Source organism: Dama dama, chromosome 33, assembly GCF_033118175.1.
Source record: "Dama dama isolate Ldn47 chromosome 33, ASM3311817v1, whole genome shotgun sequence".
Lineage (NCBI taxonomy): Eukaryota > Metazoa > Chordata > Mammalia > Artiodactyla > Cervidae > Dama > Dama dama.
This window is the reverse complement of record NC_083713.1, coordinates 43,822,745-43,846,744: the sequence shown is the minus strand read 5'-3', so window position 1 is coordinate 43,846,744 and position 24,000 is coordinate 43,822,745. Positions and strand designations below refer to the sequence as shown.

At 35.1% G+C, this 24,000-nt stretch overlaps 1 protein-coding gene across 1 annotated transcript in view; it reads left to right on the top strand.

Annotated features, from left to right (window-relative positions):
* GALNT13 (polypeptide N-acetylgalactosaminyltransferase 13) overlaps window positions 1–21,297 on the top strand; it is a 557,108-nt gene extending 535,811 nt beyond the window's left edge. Inside the window, exons 11-14 of the mRNA XM_061135076.1 lie at window positions 6,803–6,937; window positions 15,075–15,104; window positions 17,299–17,495; window positions 21,257–21,297. Coding sequence (XP_060991059.1) covers window positions 6,803–6,937; window positions 15,075–15,104; window positions 17,299–17,487 — 354 coding nt within the window. The 3' untranslated portion in view covers window positions 17,488–17,495; window positions 21,257–21,297. The remainder of the gene's footprint in view (window positions 1–6,802; window positions 6,938–15,074; window positions 15,105–17,298; window positions 17,496–21,256) is intronic.
* The last annotated feature ends 2,703 nt before the right edge of the window (window positions 21,298–24,000 follow it).

Sequence of the window (24,000 nt, the reverse complement as noted above, 5' to 3'; positions counted from 1 at the left end):
CTTGCTTTTTCTATGATCCAACGGATGTTGGCAATTTGATCTCTGGTTCCGCCACCTTTTCTAAATCCATCTTATAAATCTGGAAGTTTTTGGTTCACATACTGTTGATGTGTAGCTTGAAGGATTTTTAGCATTATTTGTCTGGCATGTGAAATGAGTACAATTGTGCGGTAGTTTGAACATTCTTTGGCATTGCCCTTCTTTGCACTGGAATGAAAACTGACCTTTTCTAGTCCTGTGGCCACTGCTGAGTCTTCCAAATTTGCTCGTACGTTGAGTGCAACACTTTAATAGCATCATCTTTTAGGGTTTGAAATAGCTCAGCTGGAATTCCCTCACCTCCACTAGCTTTCTCTGTAGTAATGCTCTCTAAGGCCCACGTGACTTTGCATTCCTGGATGTCTAGCTCTAGATGAGTGACCACACATTGTGGTTATCTGGGTCATTAAGATATTTTTTGTATAGTTCTTCTGTGTATTCTTACCACCTCTTCTTAATATCATCTGCTTCTGTTCAGTTCATATCGTCTCTGTCCTTTATTGTGTCCATCTTTGCATGAAATGTTCCCTTGGTATGTCTAATTTTCATGAAGAATATGGAGGAAGGTCAAACTCAGGTCTTGGTCATTTTCCAAAGCTCACGGTGTTAGGCTGCCCCGCTACATTAAGAAAGTAAAGAACGTACTAAGATTTTAAGGGGGTAGTTTTTTCCTGGAAAAGTGGAAAGCCTAATTATTGGATAGCCTCATAATACAATCAGCACACATCAGGTCAGGAATGGAAGAATGAGGTGACTTGCTGAGCACAAATAAGCAACTACCAAATTGTTATATACAGTTATATTGAACTCAAAGGGGAAAGAGTTAAGCCTTCAGAAGTGATATTGAGGAGAGACCGGTAATACTGAACCTGAGATAACACACCCACCTCATGTTTTTAACAACAGTCTTTTAGAGCATTAAAACTGTAAAAGACCACAGATACCATGTAGGTATGTAAGATAAGAGTACACAGCTAGAAGCTACCTACATCTCCTTAACCTCCTCTACACAAATCACTGAGCTAACAGGCTATAAAAGAATCTGAAACAGAGTCTGAAAGAAAAAATCTTTCACCTGAAAGCAAAAGCCTCTTTGCTTGGCATCTCCATTGATAAATTCAATTCCACCTATGCATTCTCCATGCTAGTATCAGGAAGATGTGACATTCAGTAAGAGAGAACATGTTAAAAAATAAACCACACTGCTAGGGACTTCCCAGACAGTCCAGTGCTCTGCCTTACACTGCAGATGTGATTCGATCCTGGCTGGGAAGCTAAGATCCCACATGCCTCACAGCCAAAAAAAAAAAAAAAAAAAAAAAATCAAAACAACAGAGTCAATAATGTAGCAAATTCAATAAGGACTTTAAAATGGATTACATCAAAAAATCTGAAACACACACAGACTGCTAAATGTCGAATTTTTATTGCTAAACAATTTTCTTTTGTTATTTCCCGGGCTACATTTTTACAGAATGAGGAGGGGGAAAAAACTATGTTTACTTTCTTATAATTTGCCCTTCTGGATGGCTGTTAACAGATTCCTCAAATTGTCTTTCAAATACCTAAATAGATTCCCAGAGGCCCCAAAGCTCTAAAATTGGTATGTAAAGGGCAGTATAGTCAAGTGAAAAGAGTAGCAGCAATAAGCCTAGGGTCCAGAGAGACCTGTGCCACCAAGAAGCTTTGGCAAATTGTGCAAACCCTGTAACTTTATTGAGTGTGTGAGAGTGTGTGTGTGTGTGTGTGTGTGTGTGTGTGTGTGTGTGTGTGTGTGTGTGTGTGTGTGTGTGTGTGTGTGTGTGTGTGTGTGTGTGTGTGTGTTCAGTCACTCAGTTGTGTTCAACTCTTTGCAACCCCATGGAGTACAGCCCACCAGGCTCCTCTGTCCATGGGGATTCTCCAAAGAACACTGGAGTCAGTTGCCATGCCCTCCTCCAGGGGATCTTCCCAACCCAGGGATCAAACTTAGGTCTCCTGCATTTCAGGCAGATTCTTTACTGACTGAGCCACTAGGGAAGTCCAAGAATACTGGAGTGGGTAGCCTATGCCTTCTCCAGGTGATCTTCCCGACCCAGGAATCGAGCCATGATCTTCTGCACTACAGATGGATTCTTTACCAGCTGAGCTACCAGGGGAGCTCTTTATTGGACCTCAGTTTCTTCATACAGAAAGTGAAGCAGTTAGCATAGTGTGACAGACTCTCTTTAAACTGTGAACTTTTATAATAAATGTTGTCCTGAGCAACTCATCAGGAAAAGTATTTATAAATTCAAAACTAAATCTAGGGAAATCACAACCAGTATATTTAATAAATCTGAATCAAATACACATGTGAGCCTTTTGATAAACACATATTTTTTGGCCAAATGTTTCTTTACCTAAGGATTAACGGAAAGAAACCCTATGTCAAGACAGAGCCAGCAGAGGGCGTTTAGTCCCCAAACCTCTTGCTGAAGAAGTGGTCCAGGTCCCAATATCACAGAACACAATATCCTTGTTTTGCAACTTGGAATGCTCCCCAACGTTTTGTGAAAGGCTGCTTATGCTATTTGCAGTCTTTCAAAGGGATAAATAAATGAGTAGTTTGAAAGAAGTAGCTATACAACATTAGGGTTTTAGGCAAGATATAATTATAATATATATATAGACATTCTTTCCATTGTGTGAACTAAAACTAATTTACTACAGACTGTTTTAGGCAATTCTTACACAATCCTTAAAAAAATGTTTAAATGTTGTTATAATTTTAGATATTTGAAGAATCACAAAATGCCTTTGATCATACTTTCCAAAAAGAACAATCCAGAACAAACTGCATGCATGTGTGATATAACAAAAAAGTTTACCTTTTCTGGAAAAATAGTAAGATTAAAAGGAATTGAGAATGGACTTTGCTATCATCTTTAATATGTTGGGAGTTATTTCTAAACTCATATGAGTGTATCAATTCAAAGACAGAAATCTATCTAACCTCAATAAAGTATACATAAAAGCAAGAAAATCATCTAGTCACAGTAAAGAACCACTTTACAAAGATAATATTTAAGTAGAAAAATGATTATGAAAATGCTCTCATGCTTTTTGAAAGTATAACTGGATATTAGAATTTTAAAACTAGACATCAAGATACAATATATTTGAAACCTAATGTCTAACTTTCCTACCCAAAATTTGTAATGACAATTTGGAAAACTAATCCCATTACTTTTAAAGACTTCCACCAGCATTAGGAAGAAAAGGAACTGTATCAGCTTCCTCAAATTGCTACAGCAAACCATCACAAACTAGATGGCTTAAACAACAAAAATTCATTGATTTACAGTGTTCAAGGCTGGAAATCTGAAATCAAGGTGCCAGAAGGGGCATCATATTCTTTCTGAAACCTGTAAGGGAGAATCATTCCTTGCTGTTTCTAACTTGGGAGTGTTTGCCAGCAATTGCAGTGGCGAGTACATACATCAGTTAATTATTTTTTCAATTGCAAAGTCCAAAGAAAAATAATTTATTATACAGGGCCAGATAGTATTCCTACAGATATATTTCTTAATTGTAATGTAAGTTACATATCTATTAACTGACCCAAATGAATCAGAATTAGAATCGAGGAACAAAGACTGTTTTGCAGATTTCTCTCTAGAACTTTCAATAAAATTTCCAAACTATCATGAGACACCCGAGGAGAATTGTTCCTCAGGCTGTGATTATGCTCATTATGCAAAATTCATGGTGAATATGGATGCTTTGGTGTTTCCATTTACATTACCATCTGTATACAACTAAAATAAAGCAGCTTCAAAGTGGAAAATTATCCTTTGCATTGAAATAATCCTGTAGTGGGCAAAAGATATTTCTCTAGAAATTACCCTCTAGAAATGTCTACTACCAGACTCACTTATTTAATTAAATGTGTATCTATAGTGAAAATACTAATCATATTTGGGAAAGATAAAAATACTTCTCTCATGCATGTTTCATTTGTTCTTTTACTCATTTTCCCATGAAAAGGATAAACATTAAAAAATATACACATATACATGACACTTCAAAGACAGGAAATTTTTTTCTGAATACATAAAATCTACAATATAATTTATATTGTTCAAGTAAATGAACTGTATATATGTCCCAAGTTTTTATATTGTTAAACAGAACGTATAACCTTTGTGAAAATTTTCCTTTTAAGACGTTGGCTTATTTAAGAGGGTACTTGGGTTCCATCACTGACTTTGCATCTTCCTCTTATCAGTACTTGTGACTTTCCTAGAAGCCCTGAGTAGCAGTTCTGTAGAGGTAACCATTTCAAGACTTAGTCAACTTACAGACTAGGATTCAGTTTATCAGTGATCTGTAGAGCTGACTTCCTCAGATTCATCACACGGCTTTGGGAAATTAAAAGACCTTGAAATGAACTTCCTCCTCACACTTCCTCTTTGCAAAAAATAAATAAATACCCACAGAATACTGAAGCATGCTTATCATAACAGAAGAAAATTTTTGTAATCATGTACTTAATAACCCTCATGAAACTTTAATAATCAATGTTATAATAGTTCACACTAGGAACAAAATAATATACATTATAGTATCAGTTTCAATTAGCTAACAATGAGTCTACCATCTGCCTTGACATTTCTTAGATACTTTGAGAAGAATTATAGTCAAGCCCAGCCAAAACCACATGAGAAACAAACACAGACCCTGCCTTTACAGAAATCACTAGAGTTAATTCTACAACCTTCAGAAATCCACTGACAATACTTAATAAAATGTGTGTGATATACAGGGAAATGTATGTGATGTGGGGTCACGTAAAGTTGGACATGACTTGGCGACTAAACACATACATATATGTGATGTACTTGTGTTATGGAAAGGAAATTGATGAAAAAACATCATTGTCTCTAGACTTAGGGAACTGGTCATATGGTAGTGGGAACAAGAACTGCCCTTAATGGAGCTCCATGTAGTTTACAAACTTTACTTTATTGAGTCTGTTGTATGAGCTTTATAAGGCAAATGCAGTGCAGGAAAACAAATGCCAACAACTAATAAGGTATAGTTAACACTGTCTAGCACCACACACAAAATTAAACTCAAAATGGATTAAACACTGAAATATAAAACGAGTTACTATAAAACTCTAGAGGAAAACGTAGGCAGAGCACATAAATCACAGCAATACCTTTTCGAATCCATAAACAAATGGGACCTAGTTAAACTTAAAAACTTTTGCACATCAAAGGAAATCATAAAACAAAAAGACAACCTACAGACTGGGAGAAAAATATTTGCATACGATGAGACCAACAAGAGATTTCTAAAATATGTAAATAGTTCTTATAGCTCAATATAAAAAAAAGAAACAATCCAATCAAAAACGGGTAGAAGATCTAAATAGACATTTCTCCAAAGAAGACATTGACATGGCCAAAGAGCACATGAAAAGATGCTCAACATAATCATGAGACAAATGCAAATCAAAACTACAATGAGGTATATCACCTTACAGTAGTCAGAATGGCCCATCATCAAAAACTTGAAAAGGTTTTGAAAAGTAAGTGCTGGAGAGAGGGTGGAGAAAAAGGAACCCTCATACACTGTTGACGGGAATGTAAATGGATACTACCACTATGGAGAACAGTATGGAAATTCCTTTAAAACCTAAAAGTAGAGCTATCACATGATCCAGCAGTCCCACTCCTGGACACATATCCAGAAAAGATGAAAACTCAAGCTGGAAAAGACACATGCACCCCAATGATCACTGCAGCACTATTTACAAGAGCCAAGACTTGGAAGCAGCCTAAATGTCCATTGACAGAGGAATGAATAAAGAGGATGCAGTATATGAATATATACAGAGAAATATTACTCAGCCTTAAAAAAGAATGAAATAATGTCACTTGCAGCAACATGGATGGACCTAGAGATCATCATACTAGGTGAAGTCAGACAACAGTGAAAGTCACTTGGTCGTATCTGACTCTTTGTGACCCCATGGACTATACACAGTCCATGGAATTCTCCAGGCCAGAATACTGGAGTGGGTAGCCTTTCCTTCCTCCAGGGGATCTTCCCAACCCAGGAATCGAATCCAGGTCTCCTGCATAAGAATTGCAGGCAGATTCTTACCAGCTGAGCCACAAAGGAAGCCAAACAATTAACATATATCACTTATATGTGGAATCTAAAACATGATACAAATGACCAAAATAAAAACAGACTCACAGACATAGAAAACAAACTTCTAGTTAACAAAGACGAAAGGGATGGGGTGGGGAGGGATAAATTAGGAGTCTGGGTTAACATACACACTACTATATACAAAAGAGATAACACAGACCTACTGCATAACCCAGGGAATAACACTCAATATGTCGTAACTTACGACGGGAAAGAACACAGACACACACACATGTCACTGTGCTGTGCACCTGAGATTAACACATTGTAAATCAACATTCAATTTTACAAAAATGAAAGAAAAAAATAAAACAAGTTAGAATTACAAAAATAACAATAATAATTTAGTCTGTTAAACTGAGAGTTCATAAAAACCTTAAAAAGCACATGACATGGTACCTATTTTGCATTTTGAGGAAAAGAACACAGAGATGAACTAGCTTTCTCAAGATCACACAGCAGACTCGTTTGAAAACACAAGTTTATATGATATGAAAGCTTCCACAGATAAATCTGCTATACTGCAACATTGTTTAAAAGAAGATATTACTTTATTAGCTGCCTTTTATATTTGCAGGTATTTTCTTATACTGCTGACAAAGAAATCCGAACCGATGACTTGTGCTTAGATGTTTCTAGACTCAATGGACCTGTAATCATGTTAAAATGCCACCATATGAGAGGAAATCAGTTATGGGAGTATGATGCTGAGGTATAGTATTTTCTTAACTTCTTATTTAATGCTAGATTCAGTCATGTATTTCAAATACTGATCCTTCAAGCTAACTTTCTCTGCATTGAAAGAATTGCACTTTCAAGCACTCAGGCTCACAGCTGAAAACATTAAGATGGAATGTTAGGTTTTTACAAATAGGTTTTTACGAAACTACGCCATTAGTATAAAATATGAATGAGGAAAATAGCCATTTTTATGTGCTTAAAATTTGTTAGCACCAAAAACATGCTCAACATAAATTAGGTAATGGACGGGCCATGCCCCGCTAAGAGGTTTGCATGTCCTCTATGAAGATGGGCATACAGGACAATATTAGTAATATTTTCAAATGTTAACTTTTATACTACTATAATCTGTGATATTTATGCTTCTCAACTTAAAGGAAAAAGTAAAAAGCTACAAGATTAGCATGAATATTCTTTATATTAGTAAATATTTGCAGAATTCAATGAATTACTTATGTACATTCTCAGCTAAGGAGTATCTTTACAATATAGTACATTTTTATAATAGAAGAGAGGGACAGAAAACAATAAAATTACTGTTGGGAATTTATAGCCAGGCAGTGTGTAAAAACCAGATCAACCATCAGATGGAGCTAATAAAAAAGAAATATTTCCCTCTGCGTAAGGAAGCTGGAATGGAAAAAGCTGCGTTTCTTCCAGTTCTCTTTGCTGAGCAAAATGAATGGGTTATCTGTGCTACATTTCCCACATCATTAAATGGTTGGTGACTTATTTAAAGATGAGTAAATTTTATTCTTACAAGATAAATAATACAACAGAGGTGAATGAATTTCACAAGTGCAGTGTTCTATGCAAGACTGTACTACTCTGCAGGAGTGACATTTTAAAAAGCAAACTACAGGGTCGTTGGTATTGTTATTTTAACAAGGTCTTCTTTTTAAACACTTTTTGAATGACAATATAATTTGCAAGATGTTGTAGTTTCTTAAGTGGAATACCAGGAAAACACTGAATTCTAATGTGATTTGAAACCAGTTATGTAGGTTTGATATTAGGCTCTAAATTTATACAAAATTATCAATCTCCTTAGACATCAAATATTTTTCTTCTGGGACATTATTAAAGACAGACACCTTGAATTTGTCCTATATTTCACAAGTGTGTTCCATTTGGATTCTTTTGTCTTCCTAATACGTTATTCATCTTCTCTGTCTGACCACCAAGTTTTTCTCTTCAACTGTTACCATCCATCACCAACCTTTAAGATTGGGTGAGGATGGATGGCATCTCCCCCGTAATACACGTGGCAGTTCTGGAACCTGAGCCTCTTACCTCTCCAATAAGGAAAAATACAGATAAAAGTACAAATAAGGGAAAAATGCTGTAAGTTTTAAAATAAAACCTTTTGTTGTTTTGTTGTTTTTTAGTTTACACTAGGAAACTAGATTTTATGGGGTTTGTGCTAAAAAACAAATTTCTAGCATTTATTAAGGGGGAAATGAATGTATATATTTTTTGTAAGATGAATAAGTAAAGAATTTCACAATACCACATTTCAAATCTTTAAACTTTGTATAATATTTGAGTGACAAAGCTTCTAAAGTCATAATTCAAATTCCTTCATATTTGAAATAACTATTGTTTATATATGTGTATACTTGTTTATATTTTTATCAGCCAGTAGCAAGATTATTGAGGCATTTAGGGATTCTGAAGGAAAGGTTAAAAAAAAAAAAAAATTAGGTAGCTTCAGCTAATACATAGTTTTCTTGTAAATTTACTATTTTGGATAACTAGTACTTATTCTACTGTAGTATTTTATAGCACTGTAATAGGAAAGACACATGATCAAGCTTATAATATGCCATAAGTATTCTGAAATATAATTCATTCATCTTAATAATCATATTCATAGCTTAATTTACTGTTAGTTTTCAAAATTATGATGTTGAACTTGTCTAAAACTAAGATTTTAAATAATACAAATTCTTTTGCCAAGTTAAAAAAATGTAGAAATCATAATGTAGAGAAGACACATGAAAATAGAATAATTATAGAAATAATGTGGTCCACTAGAGAAGGGAACAACAGCAAACCACTGCAGTATTCTTGCCTAAAGAACCCCATGATAGGATGAAAAGGCAAAAAGATAGGACACTGAAAGATGAACTCCCCAGGTCAGTAGGTGCCCAATATGCTACTGGATATCAGTGGAGAAATAACTCCAGAAAGAATGAAGGGATGGAGCAAAAGGAAAAACATCACCCAGTTGTGGATGGGATAGTGATAGAAGCAAGGTCGATGCTGTAAAGAGCAATATTTCATAGGAACCTGGAATGTCAGGTCTATGAATCAAGGCAAATTGGGAGTAGTCAAACAGGAGGTGGCAAGAGTGAATGTCGACATTCTAGGAATCAGCGAACTAAGATGGACTGGAATGGGTGAATTTAACTCAAATGACCATTATATCTGCTACTGTGGGCAGGAATCCCTTAGAAGAAATGGAGTAGCCATGATAGTCAACAAAAGAGTCTGAAATGGAGGACTTGGATGCAATCTCAAAAACGACAGAATGATCTCTGTTCGTTTCCAAGGCAAACCATTCAGTATCATGGTAATCCAAGCCTATGCCCGGACCAGTAATGCTGAAGAAGCTGAAGTTGAATGGTTCTATGGATAACTACAAGACCTTCTAGAACTAACACCCAAAAGAGATATCGTTTTCATTATAGGGGACTGGAGTGCAAAAGTAGGAAGTCAAGAAACACCTGAAGTAACAGGCAAATTTGGCCTTGGAGTACAGAATGAAGCAGGACAAAGGCTAATAGAGTTCTGCCAAGAGAACACACTGGTCATAGCAAACACCCTCTTCTAAAAACACAAGAGAAGACCCTACACATGGCCATCACCAATGGTCAACACTGAAATCAGATTGATTATATTCTTTGCAGTAAAAGATGGAGATGTTTTTGCTCTATACAGTCAGCAAAAACAAGACTGGGAGCTGACTGTGGCTCAGATCATGAACTCCTTATTGCCAAATTCAGACTTAAATGGAAGAAAGTGGGGAAAACCACTAGACCATTCAGTTATGACCTAAATGAAATCTCTTATGACTATACAGTGGAAGTGAGAAATAGATTCAAGGGAATAGATCTGATAGACAGAGTGCCTGATGAATTATGGGAGGATCATGACATTGTACAGGAAACAGGAATCAAGACCATCCCCAGGAAAAAGAAATGCAAAAAAGCAAAATGGCTGTCTGAGGAGGCCTTACAAATAGCTGTGAAAAGAAGAGAAACAAAAAGCAAAGGAGAAAAGGAAAGATATACCCATTGGAATGCAGAGTTCCAAAGAACAGCAAGGAGAAATAAGAAAGCATTCCTCAGTGATCGATGCAAAGAAATAGAGGAAAACAATAGAATGGTAAAGACTAGAGATCTCTTCAAGAAAATGAAAAAATAAAATAAATAAAAAAAAGGAAATGAGAGATACCAAGGGAACATTTCAAGCAAAGACGGGCTCAATAAAGGACAGAAATGGTATAGACCTAACAGAAGCAGAGATATTAAGAAGAGGTGGCAAGAATATACAAAAGAATTGTACAAAAAAGATCTTCACGGCCTAGATAATCACGATGGTGTGATCACTCACACTTACCTAGAGCCAGACATCCTGGAATGTGAAGTCAAGTGGGCCGTAGGAAGTATCACTACCAACAAAGCTTGTGGAGGTGATGGAATTCCAGTTGAGCTATTTCAAATCCTGAAAGATGATGCTGTGAAAGTGCTGCACTCAATATGTCAGCAAATTTGGAAAACTCAGCAGTGGCCACAGGACTGGAAAAGGTCATTTTTCATTCCAATCCCAAAGAAAGGCAATACCAAAGAATGCTTAAACTGCTGCACAATTGCACTCATCTCACACGCTAGTAAAGTAATGCTCAAATTCTCCAAGTCAGACTTCAGCAATACGTGAACTGTGAACTTCCAGATGTTCAAGCTGGTTTTAGAAAAGGCAGAGGAACCAGAGATCAAATTGTCAACATCTGGTGGGTCATCAAAAAAGCAAGAGAGTTCCAGAAAAACATCTATTTCTGCTTTATACTATGCCAAAGCCTTTGACTGTGTGGATCACAATAAACTGTGGAAAACTCTGAAAGAGATGGGAATATCAGACCATCTGACCAGCCTCTTGAGGAACCTGTATGCAGGTCAAGAAGCAACAGTTAGAACTGGACATGGAACAACAGACTGGTTCCAAATAGGAAAAGGAGTACATCAAAGGTTTATATTGTCACCCTGCTTATTTAACTTATATGTAGAGTACAACATGAGAAACGCTTGGCTGGAAGAAGCACAGCTGGAATCAAGATTGCTGGGAGAAATATCAATAACCTCAGATATGCAGATGACACCACCCTTATGGCAGAAAGTGAAGAAGAACTAAAAAGCCTCTTGATGAAAGTGAAAGAGGAGAGTGAAAAAGTTGGCTTAGAGCTCAACATTCAGAAAACTAAGATCATGGCATCCGGTCCCATCACTTCATGGCAAATAGATGGGGAAACAGTGGAAACAGTGGCTGACTTTACTTTTCTGGGCTCCAAAATCACTGCAGATGATGATTGCAGCCATGAAATTAAAAGACACTCCTCGGAAGGAAAATTATGACCAACCTAGACAGCATATTAAAAAGCAGAGACATCACTTTGTCAAAAAAAGGTCCGTCTAGTCAAGGCTATGGTTTTTCCAGTGATCATGTATGGATCTGAGAGTGGGACTATAAAGAAAGCTGAGCACTGAAGAATTGATGCTTTTAAACTGTGGTGTTAGAGAAGACTCTTGAGAGTCCCTTGTACTGAAAGGAGATCCAACCAGTCCATCCTAAAGGAGATCAGTCCTGGGTGTTCACTGGAAGGACTGCTGTTGAAGCTGAAACTCATACTTTGGCCACCTGATGCAAAGAAGTGACTCATTTGAAAAGGGAAAGATTGAGGGCAGGAGGAGAAAGGTATGACAGAGGATGAGATGGCTTGATGGCATCACGGACTCGATGGACATGGTTTGGGTGGACTCTGGGAGTTGGTGATGGACAGGGAGGCCTGGAGTGCTGCGGTTCATGGGGTCACAAGGAGTCGGACACAACTGAGCGACTGAACTGATGAATTGACTGACAGAAATAATGCACTGCCTTTTTGGAATTTCAACTGAAAGAAATCACTGATTTTATTTGTGTATAGTCTGCAAAAACAGATGATTTCTGTAAATGAAACTGAAATACAATATTTAATTTTTATAATTACCTTTTCAGTTTTAGGTTTATGATCACTTTAGTCTACAAAATAGTCTCAACCATTGCTAGCCAAAGTGTAAAAGTGTAATTCCAGGACTAGTAACATCACCTGGGAACTTGTTAGAAATTAGGTATGTGAGAGATCACTCTAAACACACTACATCAGAACCTATATTTTAACAAAATCCCCAAGTCATTTACAGAGATGTTAAAGAGTTTGAGAAGGAAAAGTCTAGACAGTTGCCAAACATCTGGTTATCTTTCTTAGTCTTTTTATAGGCACTACTGAAAAATATTGCAAAAATAGGAAAAACAATAAATAAATACATTTTAGAAAATGACAAGGCTTTCAACCAGTGGAAAGTGGTTAAATGCCCTTGCTATTTCTCTAAGTCTTTATAAATGGCTATGATGGGCAAATTTATTCCTTGACAAACCTATGAGGTGGTGCACTTTCAAAGCAGAATAAAGTTTGATGGAGTTCATGATTATAGAGTTGAAATATACCTTAAAGTTCTCTCCTTCTAGCATTTATCAGAAGAAAGCTAAAGCAGAGAAATTATACCACCAGCAGATTTAGGTCCTAATAAAGTCATCAGAGGGCTTCCCTGGTGGCTCAGATGGTAAAGAATCAGCCAGCAACGCTGGAGACCTAGGTTCAATCCCTGGGTTGAGAAGATCCCCTGGAGGAGTGCATGGGAACCCACTCCAGTATTCTTGCCTGGAGAATCTCCATGAACAGAGGAGCCTGGAGGGCTACGGTCCATGGGGTCACAAAGAGTCAGACATGACTGAGCGACTAAGCATAGCAGAGCTAAGTAATCAAAGAAAGCTAGTTATCAGCACAACTGTGAATCTCAGTGTGAACAATGAACTATTCCATCACCTTATCTTCCATAGTCATTTCAATCTTATAAAAGCAAGTCACAGGTGGAACTGGTCAGATATACAGAGAAAAACTGAAACAGCATCATAAAGCCTCAAAACATTGAGTGTATCCAGCTGCTTTGGTTTGTTTACTTCTTAAGTGACTGGGGGGAAAGATAGAGAAGAAAAGTTTTGTCTCACGCAATTCTTATAATAGTCCTATAAGATATTATTATTTGTATTTTTCACATCAATAAAACAAAGCTTAGTGTGGTTTAAATTCCTTACCTAAATGTGTACAGCCCAAGTTTCTGGCACTAAATTCAGCAATCTTTCCACTACACTACACTGCTTCCTGACTGATGTTCTTGACACAGCCTGGGACCTGAGACCCTTTGCTGCAGTGGTGTAATAATGCCTGCACCTAGACAAATGTCCCCTCCAGCTACAAATTACAAAGAAACTGTAAGAGACTAGAAACAATTGCATGCATTCATAGCTGGGGCAAATTATAGACCACAAACCCAACAGCCACCTCTGAACAGCCAGGAACAAAAGCACACCCTTACCCTTACCCCATGTAAGGAAAAAGCTCACCCCATCCCCCAGGAGGTCACAGAAGAGAGTGAAAACAAGTAACTGTTTTTCTTTCTCACTCTCTGGTGGGGGGATCTTTACATGAGATGAAGATAGGGGTGTGTCCAAGGGTCAGGCTAGAGGGGTGGCTTAGGTGTTTTGCCCACCCCTTTGATGGTATTATGCAGGGGGCAGGGCATAATTATGCAGGGCATAATACCCCGCCTTTGCTCCCTGTTTTTTGGTCTTTTTGTATCTTTTTGTTCATAATTTACTCCAACTGCGCATGTTTGCAGTTCTATTTTTAGCTCCTTAATCTGTAGCTCGGAAATGTTTGTCCAGGTGCAAGCACTGCAGCAAAGGGTCCCAGGTCCCAGCATGTCTGGATCTGATAAGCTAACTGTACAGTATTACAAATGAAAGAAATAGGTAAATATTATCAATTATTTTGGTACCAAATTGTATTCACACAGAATTCCTTCTTTCCTAAATAATGGGAAAGATGTACTGCAGTAAATATTGTCTGTTTAGATAAATGGTAAGTCATAACACTACTATGTCAATATGGTCTAATTGTTTACAAATTTTAGCCATACATATTCATAATATATTCATATCTAATCATTTCATGTTTTATTTGAATGAAACTAAAGCAAATGTTGGTAATAAATACATATCTTTGGCAAATTTTGATTTGAAATATGGAGTCTCCCACTTTCTTAACTAAATATTTCTTAAACAGCACAACCATGAAATTAATTCAGTACCACTTTATACCTGGCCAGATGTGTTCATTTTGGGGGCAACCGAAGCATCATCAAGCGCAACTGAAAGATCCCCACCTGGTCCAGAACTCTTGAATACATTACTTGAACACTTTGGTGTAATAAAAGCCCACTGCCACAAAGTTAAAAGAAAAAAGACGAAATTTCATCTCCCTGAAATATTTTTAAGATTACTGTTATAGAGGTCTGTCACCCATCCATTCTCTTATTCAGGTTTTGTTATATTATCCTATTTCGTGGCAACTGTGCCACTCCATTTGAAATGTACATTTTACTGCAATAAGTGCACATAGTAACATTTCTTTTTGAACATCCAGGCTGCTACATACAGTGTGAGAATCTAATTTTAGAACAGAACACTTATGTTCCACAAACACTGTGCAACAAAGGAAAAAAGGGAACAAAATATGATGCTAAAAATAAGTCTTGTGTCTCATGCGACAGAGCAAATTGAATGAGAAAATACTTGTTGTGAATTTGATATCCATCTGTATCAAATGTTTCCCAGAGTCACAATATCAGCAATTTTCTTTAGTAGGTTAAATATGTGGGATGATATTTACTCAAATCACAGAAGCTTATATTTAGATTTTTAACAACTCCTCTTTTATTTATCTTTATCAGAAAGCAGGTAAATGGGAATATAATTTCCAGGTAAGTCATCTATAGTTGCCAACGCAGGCAATTCCCTGAGTAGCATTCCTAATAAAAATAGTGGCTTGATTTACTTTTTGAAGGCTCTGTATATGAGACAAGTATTAAATTTCCATAGTTCTACTGACCCGTAGCTGTGATTTATGTATTATTAGAAATAATTAGTGAATAGGAATTTCAGTAGTTTAGTATTGTTTTTAGTTTTTGCTTACTAAATACACTTACAGACTTATTTAATACTCATATTCTATTCTAACAAGTGCACAGATCACCTTATTGGGAGATCATACTTAACATTTTGAATAAGAACTTTACTATATTAATATTTAAATAATCATTATTCTGTACTTGATCAATAGGGGAAATCCTATTGCTTTTGCTACTAAATATAATAGTCCAAGTTTACTCTTATTTTATCATTATATACAGCAATAATTAATTTCATTTCAAACTTTTAGTATGGCATCTTTTAAACTGAGACCTGTATGGTTGGTTTTTCAATCAACCATGCAGTCATTTCTATTTGTGCATTAAAATATTAAATTTTTTACTTAGTGCTTTTTAATCCAAAGGTACAAAGGTATTACCTAATTTTATGATTCATATTTTGTCCCAAAATTGTTTCCCTAGCCTGTTTCCAATTGGCTTCCAGCTCTAATTGTATCTTTAAAGGGGTACAGTTGGAAATACCCCATGACACACCTTGTCTTAGATAGAAAAGTTATGTTTAAAGACAGGAATTATTACTTTTCTTATGTATTTTAAAATAGTATGATTGAAATTTTGTAAATCCTAGGAAATAATGTTCCATACTTTGGTAGAGAATAATTAAGTAATACTGTATTATAAACAAAAAACAATACTAGCTTAGGGTTCATATTTCCCTGTTCTAGTCAATATTTTAAATCATGCCATTCAAAATGATATTTGGCAGTATGCTGCTTGTCAGCCTGTATGTCATATTGCCTTTAAAACTGAGTTAATATGACAGTTTCCTAAAGTTGTCAGAGGCATTTGTAATAAATATGACAAGGGCTGGTATGCTTAAAAGGAGTATTTAAAAGAAAAAATGTATACCTAATATGAACATATCCACGGTCCTGTATAAAGAGCATAGGAAAAATAGAAACTAACCAATGAAGATGAAAAAGAAGTTATTTTAAATAAATATGAAAAACCACTAAATAACTATAAAAAGTCATTTCACATGTGTTTTTTGTCCATATCATTCTTTATCCTTTCCATATGTCAAGAAATATTTATAGTGGAAACACACAGTACTAATGCAGATGCAGCGAAACTGACACAAATACAGTATTCTGACATATAGTAAGCACAATAAAGCTGCTATTACAAAATAATTATTATAGATGTTTAATAGATTTTTTTATTTTGCTAATGCATATTAAAATGTTCATACCTTTTGATCTTGGGATTTCACTTCTAAGAATACTCTGTAAAGAAACGAGATACACGTGGAAAGAGATGTTCAGAGATGTTTATCCCGGCATTCCTCCTAGTAGCTCCAAACTGCATATCCCCAATGGGAGAGTTAAATGATTTTTGGCAAGTCTCCTTTGTAGAAATTATTTTTTAGGTTTTTATAATATTTAACTTTAAAAATAATGCCCATAATATAAAGTGAGGCCTATTTAACTAGATGAGCTCAATTACATAAAAGTGATTAAAATTACTAGAAAAAAATATTAACAATTGGTATCTCTTCTATACAGAATACTAAGAAAAAAATACTTGTTTTTTTCAAACAAATGAAAGCACTAAATGTCTTATGTGTTTTTTAAAATGAAAAATAACTTATCTCAAAAGGATTATTTCAGATTTCGAATTTCCTCTGGTTAAGGTTTTGTCTGAAGTACCTAGAGAAAAATAACTCATTTAATGCTAAGAGCATTTTATTGCTGGGATGAACACTAAGCATGTAACGTTTTCTATCCAAATTTAACTTTTGTCTCAAATGTTTCACCATTTGATCTCAGGCTCTTCTCCATATTCTCAGTCTTATCTTCAGTTACTCCTACTGAAGGGATGTGGCTCAAAGTTCCATGAATGAAATTAGTGTGATATGTGCCTTCCGTGCTTACCCAGTAGAAATCGTATATTGCTGAGAATGACTGATTTATTACTGCCTTTGTACTTGATTTTGTCATTATTCATTATTTTCTTTGTCAAACAGACCCACACTCTTCTTCACATAATCACCCAGTCCTGTCTCTCAGTAAGCAAAGTAGCTGATGGCTCCCAACAGCCCGCTGTGGAAATATGTAATGATAGCCCTTTGCAAAAATGGCTTCTAAGAAACTATACAAGAATGGAAATTTTTAGAAATATTTTTAAGAATTCTACTGATTACTTTCTCAAATAATTTTGGAGGTTTGTATTGCAGACTTTATAAAATTTTAGTGTTTTTGTTATGCTGTGTAATGAAATCTGAACTTACTTCTTTAAAATGTGTTTTAAAAATTTGTATGTGTTATTTCTCCATGGAGCTATTTTTCATCTTTAGGTGCTCATTACTTTGGAGGCTGCATATATTAAGTGGTATTTGCTCATTATCAATAGGTATTTCCAGTTTTTTCCATATTTTAAATATACATAAGCATAAATGATGGAATTACAAAATGGCATATAAGCTCTTTTTAGGCTAACTCATACCCATGTCTATATGACAAGAGATTTTTGTATTACAGCTGAAAAAATAAAAAATAAAAAAACATAGCCAAAAATTATTTTTAGAAGGATGAAATTACTAAATTTTGTTAATTTTTATTCAGTTACATTGTGTGAAAATATAACATATCCTTTCTAAAGTTTACTATTTTAACTGGAAACTTAAATGCATTATTGAAGACTAATTTTCAAAAACTTTATGAAGTAAATTAAGCACTTTCTGTGGTTACTTAAGTGATATAATAATAAAAGCTTTTAAGAACTGTACTTCCATTTCTGACTTGTGTGATTGTGAATATCTTCACAGTAGGCAATAATATAAACCATTATTCAGTTCAAGTCAAAAAACTGGTATGGCATTCTTGTAAAGAGTACAAATATGTACCTGTCCTGGTTCTTGATTTTAAGGGGATTATTGTACTATAAATAAAACCTATCATATTGTCCAATTCTTCCCTATGCGAACACACAGGAAGTCAGGGAGTTAGTTGGTCTGGTTCAGATTAATAATAAAAGGTTGATAGAAGAAGACACAATTGAGCTTGGAATACTTGTGACAAGATTGGAAATGGAAGCATGGGGAGGAGAGGAGGAGAAAGGAGGGGTGTTGTTTAGATTAGGCTTACACTTGAGACAAGGGCATTCCAAACATGCACTGGAAAGCTGGCAAAGTCTGGACTTTTTGCACAAAGAGAACTTGTATATAAGACAATTTGCATTTATCATCTTCATTTGTTTTCAAAGAAACATTGGAAAGTGCAATGCCCATCAAGTGGTCTTCTCAGATTTAACTATTTAATCTTACAAGTCAACTTACAGAATACAAGGGCAGAAACCACAACTTGCTTCTCTCAGACTCTGCAAAAGTTCCACAGCAGTTTATATACTCTTATGAGAGCAAGCTTCTCCACAGGTGATAGCCCTGAGCAAGGCCATGCGAGTCACATCAAGCGGTTGTGGAAACCCTGGTGTAATAGCCTATGCCTCAAAGGAGACAGTATCTCTGACAGCTGCCCAAAACCCAAGGGAATATGCAAAAGTACACTTTGCACTTAGAAAAGTCCACTACTTGGCTTCCTGTCAGGTATTATAATGCAGTTTATCAGATGAAGATGCAGTAAATCAATCAAAGGTCATGTTCACCATAACTATGCCTTTAAACATATTATAGTTAACAATTTTACCCTTATCAGGTTGGCAGGAGATCACAGACAGTTGACTACAGGTCAGATATTTTAAGCAGTAGGGAAAATAGCATTTATATATATATACAGTAAGTATATATAGTAAGTATAATTACATACATATATAGTTAAGTATAACTAAGCATCTGAAGGAATCTAAGTCTTCAGAATGATTTAGTAGCTTGCCCAAATCTTCATAGCTAGTAACCTGGGGAGCAGAAATTCACATTTATGGCTATCTAACCCTACGTAAAATGACTGATCTTTCTACCCCACTACACTGAAAAGGAGAATACTTTCCTTGGTCGGTTGTTATCTTAACAGCAGTAGCTTTTGACTACCAATGAATTCCTTCAAAAAAATTTTTTAAAGAATACTAATGTTTTAGAAATTATCATTATATGTGTAGTTGACAATACATATTCAATCTAATCCTTAAAGTCATATACATGTTTTTTAAAAGGATCTAATAGAAGCATACAAGGGTAAGTGGCTTTTTTGGAAAAGGACATATATACACAAAGGACCTCAGGTATGTAACAAAAATGAAAAACATTTTGTTGATTTTTAACTAGAATTTTCTAAAAACAATGTTTCTGTTTCGTATCTTTTTTCAATCTGGCTGTTGGTTCATAAACCAACAACATAATTTCTGGCATTATAAGCATAAATCAGCTATCTTCTTGCCTATCTTTGGCCATTTCTTCTTTTGTCTGTTTTTCAGTATAACTGGCCTTCATGTATTGAAAAGAGCAACAACAAAGGCCAAAGTTTTCAAATCTTCTTCACATCTAATAGCCTTGCTCTTTTAATTTCCTGCTTGTTGTCTATTAAGCATCCTTTACCACAAGCTTATTTTCCATTCTATCTTTTCTCAGGACAGTGCAGTCCAGGGTGTTTGTAGCCCTAATCCAAAACAAATTGTAACTGTCTAGGCAGTGTTTCTCTCCCACTTTTGTCTGTGTGCGCATACCCCCTGCATTTTTTATCTTCCAACTTTCAACATAATATCAAGAGCCTGTACTAAGTCGCTTCAGTCGTGTCTGACTATGTGACCCTATGGACTGTAGCCTACCAGGCTCCTCTGTCTATGGGATTCTCAGGACAAGAATACTGGAGTGGGCTGCCATGCCCTCTTCAAGGGGATCTTCCTGACGCAGGGATTGAATCCACATCTCTTATGTCTCCTGCATTGACACTTTACCAGTTTACCACCAGCACCACTAGCGAAGACGATCAAGAGTCCACCCCCCTCCCAAAAAAAAGTATTTGTCTCCCTTTAATTTTGGTAATTTGCAACAAAAGTATACGGCATGTTTTTTTCAAGATATATTTCCGAATCACCTTCCATATTCAAACATACCTCTTCTGGCCGGGAAGTTTTTCATATAGTATGGTTCTAGACCAACTGAGCAGAACAGTATATGATATTGTATATAATCAGTGCATAAATTATTATGTATGTAAAGCCATGTGTACTTAAAATGTTTATCTGAAAAGCTCAAAAATATGATGTCAAAATGTAAACATGGACTCAAAAGAGATGCAATGACTGGTTAACATGATGAAATTACTGGAATTACATTTTAGCATTTGGGTACTGAGAAGATGCTTCTTAATAAATATTATTATGAAAATATATAGATATAATATTTTAAAATATATGTCCATCACATATTTATTTGATGTTGGTATTTAAGATCCCTAAAAAGGTACAGTAAATATGATGATCACACTATCAAGTAAGACAGATCTTTGTTGCCATGATAATTACTCTCCTACAATGAATGTCTCACAATCACAGATACTATGGCTAATACAGTATTTTGAAATGGGAACATCTCTTCAAGTTTTGAGTCCCAGCAGTGACATCTCTTTTCATGTTTGCCAAATGGTTACTAAATAACACATGCCTAAGAAAACTAAGATTCTGTAAAAGATTGTTAATATTTGCACTCTTCAACTGAACTCTGAATTCACAACTAGGTTATTTGCAAAGGAGTCTGAATTCTTGGCAGTGCATGATAAATATCAGCCAACTTCTTTAACCATCTGCAAATAAAGGTGTATTAGACAATGATGAAATCATAACAATGAAAGTTGTATAATAATTAACTCAGAGCCACCTGTGCACAGTTCCTTTTACAAACATCATCACAATGTTTATACCAAAAAAAAAAAAAAAATCATACAGGATATTTTAAAGAGTAGATTTAATCTGATGAGCTAGTGCAGTTTAAGATAAAACATGTTGCACTGATTATTGGTTATCTTTTACAGAGACTCACCTTGAGACATGTTAACAGTAATCAATGTCTAGATGAACCTTCTGAAGAAGACAAAATGGTGCCTACAATGCAGGACTGTAGTGGAACCAGATCTCAACAGTGGCTGCTAAGGAACATGACTCTGGGGGCCTGAAGACCATTTCCCCTAAGCCATGAAAGTGTCTACACTTATGTTTTTCCATTATTTCAATTAGGGGAAAATATTAACTTTGTTGAATTGAAAGTTTTAAAAATCCTTTTAGTATTCTAAAACAGTTGTTTATAATTCATTTTTAGGAATGTTTGCTTACTTCCCTACTAAAATTTGTATCTGATTAAAAAGCACATAAAAAGAATAAATAACAGCAAACTGTTATTAAACATCAGAACAACGTGAAAAACAAATTGTGTTTGCTTTAAAAAAAAAATTGCCATGATGTCACAGAATTAGTTTGGGAGTGGGGTTACTTTTATTTTTTTCTTATCATAATGTAGCTAGAGAGACAATGTAAATGTCTTACAAGGTAAATTCATCATGAAATTTTATAAACTCTGTTTCCACTGGACCTTCACGAAAACATGCTGAATTTCTGTCAACATCAAGTGCATATATTGAATTATTTCTGAGCAATGAAAATTCACCGTACAAAAATCAGCTCTAAATTTTGTACCAGGAAAAAAAATTAGATATTGACATCTCATAAGGTCTTATTAAAACATCACAATTTAAACAAAAAAGAGAAGGAGAATATGAAAATTCAATTTAAAGTACATGAAATCAGAAGAAACCAGCTAGGGAGCAAAATGAAATTAAAAGGCAACAACTGAAACATTTGAAAAGATACTCTGTTAGGTTGCAATCACTTCTAAGGCAGGCTAAGGGTAACAATCAGCTTGGTCCCAGAATTGATGTGGAAAACTCAATCTTTAACCACTCAGTCTCATAAACTGTACAGTTCTTTTTCTCTTCAGACACTGTGACTTGTCTCCTAGGCTACAGAGAAGTGTAGGTAAAGGGTAGAATATTAGCCTTAATATTTAATTCTTAGGCATTTAGGGTTTTAGTTAAGTAACTAAGACCAACTTATTTTATATTAAAAAATAACGCATTAATATCAGAATTTCATTGCTCTGCCAGAATATCTAAAGTTTTAATCACTGGGAGAATGAATTCAATATATACCAATTAAACTTTTAATTGAAATGCTATGAATTATGTCTCAAGGAAAACAATCATAATTAACCTACCTTCACATGCTATTTTTCCATGTTAAAACACTTTGTGTTCAAAATACATAAGTAGAAGATAAGAAAAAATAGAAAAATCTGTGACACCATTTGACACCATTTTAAATGCCCATAAAGAAAAAATAAATAAATAAAATGCCCATAAAGGTACTCTACATATTTTTTTTTTTTTTTTTTTTTTTACTGTAAATGTACTCAGCAGCTAAGAGAAATCTGGGGTAGGGATTTGTAGGGGAAAAAGAAGAAGTGATCTTTAGAGTAGAGGATGTCACATCTTTGACTCTCATCGCTTCTTAAAAAGCTCTACTAGGAAATATTAATCAGTTTGTAATGACAAGGAGTACAGTTTCTAAAGGCTAGTAAAACCATGTATGATTTTCTTAGCCAACATTTCTTACCTTTTGGCTTTAAACTGCTAAAATTCTAAGAATTTTACCAAGAGCATTTCAGGTTTACTCTTTAAAATATAGACATTCCTTATCTGGAAGTCTCTGGGAATATCTAAACTTTTTTCCCCATCTTGAAAACCCTTTGTGTTCAAAATACATGAGAAGAAGATACTAAAAGGAAGAAAAATCCATGAAATTTGTGCTAAGTTTTCAATTTATTTTTTAAATTTATTTATTTTTAAATGAAGGACAACTGCTTCACAGTATTGTGTTGGTTCTACCAAACTTTAAATTTATTTAATTATAAATTATAAGCAAAATTTTAATGTTGGGCCATTTTTTTCTGGTGAGTGAATCGACTGCTTACAGCAAACTTCTAAGGAAGTTGGGACTCCTAAGCGCTAGCTAAACACTGACTTAAACTGATATGATAGTGACCTCACAAGTCAACTGAGATCAATCACATTTTCCATTTTAACTTCTCTTGTTTTCCTCTTGCCCTGACTAAAACATGATAAAATGTCCCTGCACAGCATTCCTACTTAAACTTAAAAAGCTTAAACACTCAAGGACTCTTATATAATTTGTTTCCCTTATTATGGATTTGTCAATCAAAAAGCATATGTTATCTAGCAAAGAGTCAATGACAAGTTTTCAAAAATACAGCTATGTCACTGAAACTGAATTTGACATACTTCAGAAGCATTTGAAGTATCTGCAAGTTCATTATGGTCCTAGCAAAAATACAGGAAATATGAAAACAGCCTGAGCTTGAATGCCAAAGAAGAAATTTCAAAGAATCCTCAGATGGTTGCAGCACATGCTACTGGAGTATCTAACAAACAAAAAATAATATAAAATATCAAAACCACAAAAAAAACAATGACTAATTAAAGTTTCTTTTCAAAAATATTTATTGTATTCAATACAGAAAATTAAAATCAGGAGTGGATTCACAGTGCATTAATCTAATATACTCTTTGTCTATGGAAATAGACTAATACATATTTCAAATTATTTTAATTTTCCTCATCTGAGGTCTTGTGCATTGAAGTTAATGTCAACTCCAGGATTCAAGTGCACAGAGAAGCCTGGCAGGCTACTGTCCATGGAGTTGTAA